The 8,934-nt window shown below is 33.7% G+C and overlaps 1 protein-coding gene across 1 annotated transcript in view; it reads right to left on the reverse strand.

Moving 5' to 3' along the window:
* LOC111613346 overlaps positions 1-5,956 on the reverse strand; it is a 28,202-nt gene extending 22,246 nt beyond the window's left edge. The window contains exon 1 of the mRNA XM_023354690.1: positions 3,701-5,956. Within this exon, the coding sequence (XP_023210458.1) occupies positions 3,701-5,533 (1,833 nt within the window). The 5' untranslated portion in view covers positions 5,534-5,956. The remainder of the gene's footprint in view (positions 1-3,700) is intronic.
* Positions 5,957-8,934: the final 2,978 nt, after the last annotated feature.

The raw sequence follows: 8,934 nt of genomic DNA on the forward strand, positions 1-8,934 counted from the left end.
CCCCGATGTATCTACTTTAATAAAGAATCCTTATATGGTTAAAACGAAGAGGTGGCAAGAGGTGCGACACAAAAATTCCGAAGTGATGAGTGTGTTCGGAGAGAGCAGCAGAACCTTAACGAAAATGTCCGACGGGCGATGCCATTTTAAAAAAGTTAGGTAGATTCTATCGAGGAGAAGAGGAGGTTGAACAGCTGCTTGTTAGCAAAAAAAAATACCCCTCCTCCTGGTATTGTCGTTATGTCAAGGTCACTTCGTATAGGGACTACTGCAAATTCCAACAGAAAAAAAAAAAAAAAAATGTGAATTTGTCGCAATCATTCATTAATCTAATGGATAGATTGATGAAGAAAATGTCCACTTCCCTTAAACTCTATAATTAATTTTCGGTGGGTGGAAGTATAGAAGTTACTTTAATCAATGAGCTCTCGTGATTAAATTAAGGGAGAAGACGGATAAAATGGTTTCTGACATCCCACTTCTAGTGATCTCATCGGTGAAGTGAAAACTATATTTTGTTTACGGTCACTTGCACGACCACAAAATGCCTCTTGCAGTTAATTCGGATGTAATATTTGCTTTATCATCTAAGGTGTTTAATGTTTAAATCTCTTTTATCATTCTGTTTTACGTGTTACTTATACATAAGTTTATTTATCGTGTCAAAAAATGACGAATTTCTTACTTTATAAGGTATTTAAATGATTACCATTGTCGTTTTTAAGAGTGCCAAGGCCCATGCAACCTACTAATGAACTTGGTTTTCAAACCTAATTTATGTTACCACTTCGTAAGTCTGCAACACAATATCAAGACAGAGAAATTCAGTTTATTACATAATATACCAGACTGTGTCCTTCAGGTCATATGTGGGTTTTAATGTGGTCTGTTAATTGTAAATTATTATAACTGTATCATGAATTCTGAGTTAAAATTTAAGCACTTATGCAATCTACAATACAAGATGTCTTATCAGATCCTACTAACATGAGATGTGACCTTCTGATTAAAAGAGATTCCTCACTTTGAAACTTACTACAACTGTTATATCCAAGAATTTTTTCTTCACTTTAATACCATTTTAGCAAAATTAGAGTTTTTCTAACATAATTTACAGATTTATCTTAATCCTATATATAAGTAGGCTAATAAACCTTTATAAATGACCTTTAAATAACATAGAAACAATCTTATACATTCATTTCTAGAGCTGCTCTGTAAGCAAACTACAATCCAAATCGACAAACAAATGAGTACATAAAGAGGTTATAACACGAATAAAATTATCAGTGCGAAGGCGTATAGATAATCATAGGCTTTCTTCATCTACCAAGAAAGGTACACGTGATCTACCCTAGATTTTACAGCTGAACAGTTCAGAGGTGTGGCACCACAAAACTAGAGAATGAGAAACTCCTCCCTCTAGAAATGGCAGCAGCAAGCTCTTGTAAATCATGCATAGTTTAACACCCATTCCGGTCTACGGCGAAAAATTACAATTAGAAACAATACTTGGGCAGTATCGGAAACGCCTCCCTTTCAGTACAAGTTTAACTCCTTTATCCCCAAATTAACGCTCACCCTTTTCTAGAAAAAATATACCGAATATATTTTTAATATTTTTTCTAACAGTTCACTTAACCACAAAATTCCAACTCTAACAGAAATTCAATTAAAACCATTTCTGTTCGGAAACCGAGTCAAGCGTGAGGTTCTGGATAAACGGTTAGATGAGCGCCCGATTTTAAAACAACTTCCTCAATGCGAAGAAGAAAACGAAATTAATCATAAGAATACTTCCTTTGTCTGATTAATAATTAAAAAAAAAAAAGTTTTAAACGAACTGAATTGCCGCCATTAACGCTCTATAACTTACGCACCGCACCCAAAGGTCAAAAGGATCCAAGAATACAGATTCACCACAGCAACGAGCGGGAATGTTGTAAAAAAAAAAAAAAAATCCGGATGTTAAACGATAAACAAACAAAAAAAAGAGTACATTTTTCTCCAATTTAAACACACAGAGAGGCTCAAAAGTCAGTCAACCGAGTTTAAGTAGAATTGCGTTAATTGGTGAATATGATTAAGTGTTTTTGAATGAGAGCTAGTTAACCGACTTTTAGGCCACCCTTTATATATATATATATATATATATATAATTTTTTTCTAAAGTTCAGAAGCAAACTCACAACCGAATCGGGGTGGAGTTTGCTGACATACGATTCAGGCGTGTCGAGGTTTTTTTTTTTTTATTATTATTGCATTATTATTCTTTTAGTTAGGCGTTTTACTAAACACTAGAAACGAACTGTCAAGGTGTGCTAAATGCTACCGTTTCGCTAATAAAACGTTATTATTATTATTTTTTTTTTTTTTTAAGTATTCATTTTAATCTACCACAAAGCTTGACGTGAACATTTTCTGGCCGTTGTGAAGTAAAGAAACTTTTTCCCGTCACGAATCCTATAAAAAAAAAGAACACACACACACACTAACTCACGAATTATCGTCTCTTCGTGAACAAAGGAAACTTCTCACCATTTTGATTAGTGAATTTACTTTAAAAATCACACCTCTAACAGACCAATTGTTAAAGATGCTATACGTTGGTGTTGGTGCTGGAGAAAGATTAATTAAACTCGGTCAATGGATACAAATGGTACAATAGTAAGTAGTGTTTGTTGGAGTCATTTTCTGCTGTTATCCGTGAGACAGAATACATCTGTAATGTGTACAGTAATGGAAAAGTTTGGTTTTCGTTGTGATATTCTAAGCGAACATTTAAACAATTGTATAGTGTGTGTGTAACGCTATATACAGAAGTAATACTAAAAGACGTTACATCTGTAATTATCGAAGCAAAATTTGTGTGTTTTTTTTTTAACTGTTTAAAAGTACAGTACTTGTACAATATGTACAAATATTTTCAATTCTTCTTAATAAATAGTCACGTACACATTAAAAGTCTGCTTAATTAATTCCGAAACTGTTTGAAGAGCATACACTGATTCGTAGTTTTCTGCATAATTTGAACACTTAAGCATACAGTTTTTAACTGTATAACAGTATTTTTGGTGTTACGTATAGAAAAAAAAAAAAAATAAGCTGCTGTTAGTTTTAGGTTGGATTCTTAACGAAGATTCTAATGTATATCACTTTAATTCTATTGTGTTAATATACTTTGCACCCCGTATTTAATGTTCAATACATTAAACGGGAAGATTCGAGCGAATCACATACCAGAATACCTATTAAAGTGCATTCTTCGACCATACCCGGACTTCATATTCTGATATAAGACATTAATAAAAATCGTTTTAATTTCGTGCGTGGAGCGAGAAAGCCATTTTTCACGACCTATTTCATCAGAACAAATTCCTCCTTTTAAAAAAAGGAAATATATTTATTATTAAATTTTCGTAGATTAGAAGAAAATCACGAAATAGAAATTTCATGACACGGATCGACTGATAAAGTCACTTAGAAAATCTTATCTCTTAACCTAAACTGAACTAAATGAGATTAGAGAGAGAGAGGAGGAAGACAGACAAACAGACCACCCTTATCAGACAATGCAATTTGTACAATTCTTTCTAATTAAAGTCGATTTTTATCAATATCCTGGTTTCGTCGCGTTGTAAGACGGATACGAAGATAAAGAGGAAGAGAAAGAGCGGGGGGGATAAAGAATGGTACTTACTTTTTTGTTCCTAGTGTTGAGCAGTGAACCCCTGCCGATTTTGATATTTTCTCCCTCGAAACAGATACCGGATATTATAGGTAGATCGGCACCAATCCCGGAATCGTCGTCTTCGTAGCTATCGTCTAACAGGATGCCGTTAACGTTGCCATTAACGGCAGGTAGACCATCTTTTCCTATCCTGGGTGGAGATCCGGATCTCTTCTTCCTCAATACTCGCGCCGGTTTACATCCGAATGGTGTAGGATTGAGTCCTATGTTTGGTTTAACGTCTTTACCACGAAAATCGAAGACGACAGACGTCGACGAGGGTGGAGGTTTCTGCCACAGAGTCTGTCTATTACCTAAAAGGGTGCTGGGTTTCAGGACATCCTCCTGATCTTCGGTTTCTGGAGATTTGGGTGAAACGATCGCTGGCGAGGTAGGAGACGGTTGAGGTTGTGGTACAATTTTGGTATTTTCGACTACGACTATTTTAAGGCCCGTATTTTGGTTGTTGGCCACCACCTTGTCTACGGGCGAAGAACACTTGACTCGATCTTCGACTTCGCCGTTTTCGACGATATTCTGTTCGATTTCTCCGTTCATTACACCATCTTCCACTTCTTTGGCACTGTTTTTGGCTGGTTGATATTGATATCCATTGAGAACGGCTGGTACAGTTCGACCAGGCCTTTTACTACCCGACGTGGTTCTGTGTTTTGGACCGGTTGTCTTATTAACAGCCGTGGCGGCCTTGGTACTAGCCCGTACGACCGGGGGTGGTTTTCTTCTAACGTTGTGACCTACCTTGTTATCCGATGGTTCGAACATACGCTTGTAAGTTTTAACTGTATCTGGCTTGGGTAGCTCTTCCTCGTTAATGGAATTGGAAGACGACAACTGTCGAACTGGTTTCATGTACTTGCCTCCGACGTCCATATCTCTTGTGTTGTTGCTATTTTCTACAATGATCAAATTCTCGTTGACCAGTACCGATTCTGGTAGGTGTCCCGCGATGGATGAGGGACGTTGTCCCTTGCCCGTTTTCCCAACTTCACACTGTTGACGTTCGTGTTCTGTGAAAAGCGTTTCCATACTTTTGGCTCTTTTGAAATTCGTGTTGCGGATTGCGTATCTTCCTTTCGTCCTACTTATCGATACATTCGATCTATCTTTGTTATTATAGTCGATGAAGCGCATACGGCTTTCCTTTTCTACCAAATTCTCTAAACTAGAATAACGTCTCATGCCCAGCCCATTATCCACGACAGTCGGCGATTTGGCGCTCTCTTTCAATGTCATGTTTATGAAACGCGATTTCAGTTTGTTAACGATACCTGGGCCGTACTGCAGGTCGCGATCGTCGTAATCGTCCTGTCCCGGATGAGCCGGTATTCTCTCCACTCCGTCGTTCCTATCCAAATTCGCTAAATTCTTATCCTCTCCCATCTTTTGCCAGTTGTAAGAGCGACGAGAACGATGGCCACCGCTTCCACCACAACCACCACTCAATAACGCTAAATCGCTGGTGTTCGACTTGGCCTCGCCGGCATCGTTTTGATTCACAGGGCAACTTCTCAAGGTCTTCAGTTCTTCGTGATGTCTTTCCGAATGACTCGAGGGGGGATCGTCACACGTGGCGGGGTAAACACCCTTGAAACCGGCTTTATCGCCAACCAGAGGTGGAGCGACGTTTCTTAACGCTTCGATGCCTACGTTCGTCTTATTGGTGGCCTCGCCGCATTTTTCCGCTCTCTTCTTCATAATCAACAACTTCTTCCATTCTGGGATATTCGGATCGTCGATTAATTCGCGATCGACGTTGCCGCTACGTCCCCTATCAACGGGCATGGCCGACTCGATGCCTTCACCCCACAACTGCAGATCGAAACTGCTCCTCCCTATACGTAACCACGGTAGCTTAATGCCAATTCCGATAACGATTCTACACCATTCTCGCCTCTTCCATATTGTAACACGCCGAATTTCTCTTCAATTAACTATTTGCTTTTACTATAACAGCCAATAGCTTATTTATAAACGTTTAATTCTTCTCAGCAAGACGGATCACTCGCCGATTCGCTCTCCTACTCTTCCATTCTCAACAACACATTCAGCGCACTCTACTTCCCTCCTCTTGCGATCGTTCCTCGTCGATTTATCTTTAATTTTCAAAAAAAAAAAAAACTACCACCACTTCATGCTTTACCCGTAACTTTCCTTATCGAATTATAAAGGATATTATTGTAATTGGACAAAGGAATGTCATATCTCCTCCGCCTCTGACATCACCTCCGGACATTACCGTCCTTTACTCCATCTGGTGGTCGAAATCGTACATATATATTAATTCGTTTAATTAATTTATTTTTTAAAAATTATTTCGAGTTTTTTAATTATTAAATCGAATAGTTTTAATTATNAACATAAGTTTAAAATAATAAGTCATTTAAAACATGCAATAATTATTTAAAATGTAATATTTAACAATAATTTATCACAGAATTATGTTTAATATGATAGAAATTTAAGAAAGATCTTTAAATATATTTCTTAACTATTTCCAATACATTTATCCAATGATAGTATTCCAATACCATTACCACAGAAACAAATTTTGCATTAGATATACTTATTAACAAAAATAAACAGATTAATTGAATCAAATTCAATTTTTTTTTTCTAATATTTATAATCAACTAACATATTTCAATATTAAAAGAATGGGACATTACCAATATATATATAGAGCGTCCGTGAAAGATGTAACCCATCGTTGATAGATTCTATAAACAGTTCTAAATCAATAATTTAAACTAATACTTTCTCTTATTTGCATTTGGAGAAACTTTACAACTGAAATTACTGTACTAAATATATTATAGATACCATAAACACAACATCACTATATATATTATAATGTAAGGAGAATAAACAAAAAAATCATTTAGATTTGGAGTATAATTTAGAAATTTTAAAGAGAAAGTATATTGTCTATTTACATACAAAACGAAACTTACTTAGATGACAACCTACATGAACTAAAACTGAATTAATATAAGATTCTTTCTACCATCTTCAGACATTGAAAAAGATAGAAAGATATCTTACATTAATTCAGTTTTAATTCTTGCAGATCTAAGCAAATTTTATTTTGTTATAGGCAGATATTACCAGAAATGTAGAACAAGGGGTAGAAAGATGAAATATCTGAGATGCTAAATGAGAAAGAACACACAAATTCTTCTAATAAAATGTCAATTTTTTTAATTATTTACTATGAAAAGTTAAATATTATGCTTTCTATGTTTACAGATTTATATGCAATCTGAAATTTTTGGAAAGGAAAACCCACATTTATTTATAAATAGTGTGTTAATATTAATACTAAAAAATGTTTTAAAAAATTTACGATTATATATGTGTATATTCTCCGAGATGCCAAATCCACCCTCTCTCTCTGGTTATGATATTCCCTCTAACCATTACAAGAATAGATTGCTGTAATATAAATTAGCAATCATTAGATTACATAGAAAACAATAAAATCTGTTCTTACTACTATTATTTTTAAATACGCAACTTTATCAGATTTTCAACTACTATTCTTCAAAATAATAATGAACCAGAGAAACCTTTTAATGTTCTTGATTTAAAATTATTTATAGAATCTATTCACGAAGTCACAGACAAACTTTACCACATACATATATATTACAGACACTCTATACTTTCTGATCTTTGACAATTACTTGGTTTAGCCTTTGTAAAACAAATACTTTACAAATTTTTCCTCACAATCCAATTCTGCAAGGTACAATCATTCCAAGAAGTATAGATTAACAGAGCCAAATCAATTTTAATTACTTTGTTGAATGTCAAATAATGATAATGACGATAATAATAATAATAATAATAATAAAATATATCTCCGAAAAATATAATTAAATAACTTCACCATTTCTCGATGTTCAATAAAAATGAAAAGAAATTACAATATTTACAAATCTATCTTAAATTTTAAAAAAATAACAAATAACAAGTTGAATGCTTTGGAAAAAAAGCATGAAAATATACAATTTGTACTTGAATCTGGATGATTTTTCCATTTTTGTACAATTTATTCTTGTTGTACAACTTCAAAAAATACAATTACGTCTTTTAAAAACTTCAAACATTATTTCTATTAAGTAATTCGAATAATGTTTAGTCTAATATAATACTTTTACAATATAGAATTAATGATTTTTTTTAGTATTTTGAAAGATTTTATATATATATAGATTTATTTGTATATATAAAGTCCAGGAACTTCCAAGTGTAGTACTACTATAAAAAATTTTGATTCTTATCTATCTTTCATAGTTGATGATAATGTTGATATGAAGTTAATCTAAAATGTAATTAATGTTTATGAAATAAAAAATATATATTTAAAGTATTTTACCTCTGTAAATATAATTAAACATCTTTAATCTTTAAATGGAGTTTAAAATATCTTTAATATTAGTATTCTGTACTAAATATCCAATACATATTTAGCCATGATGTTACTTAAACAAGGATTTTTTTGTTTATAAATTAAAGTTCTAGTGCTTTGAAATAATCATCAAGGCATAAAGAGCAATATTTTGGGACTAGGGCGGTGTTTTCCAACTTATTTTAATCGCAGAATTCTTTTCACATCAATAAGAAGTTTTGAAACCCCGATAACTTTTACTGATTATAAAAACACACACAAAAAAAGCTTAACAACAGGAAATTGTATATTAATTCAAACTGATAATTAATATGTAGGATTAATTTTCACAGATGATTTCGTCACCAGATGAGAGCTAAATTAGTAATGGAATAATCAAATGCATTCAATTTCTTTAAGTGTCGTAAATGAACATTGAAGTATACAAATATTGCTATCACCTAGACAACAATTTCTTCAATGCGAACAAATATTTTGTATTTGAATACAAAGAATTGAATACTTGGGAAAGAATCAAATACGTGAAGGGTTCTCTTTTCTAAGAAATATTAATCATATCAATATTAAACGATCTAATATAAATCATATCAAATCAATATTAAACGAGTACTATTAATCTCGAAAACTGATTTCATTGCAGAACCCAAGATTTGTCAGTGAAACCTTACGATTCTGCAAAATACTGTGCAAGTTGGGGCTGGGTCCACTGGACTACAATCTTTGGTCTTTCTATTCCTTCTTCTGATATGATGTTCTTGGTTTATTAAATTTT

This window comes from Centruroides sculpturatus, unplaced genomic scaffold (genome assembly GCF_000671375.1).
Source record: "Centruroides sculpturatus isolate CEXI.00-Female unplaced genomic scaffold, Cexi_2.0 scaffold1966, whole genome shotgun sequence".
Taxonomy (NCBI): Eukaryota; Metazoa; Arthropoda; class Arachnida; order Scorpiones; family Buthidae; genus Centruroides; species Centruroides sculpturatus.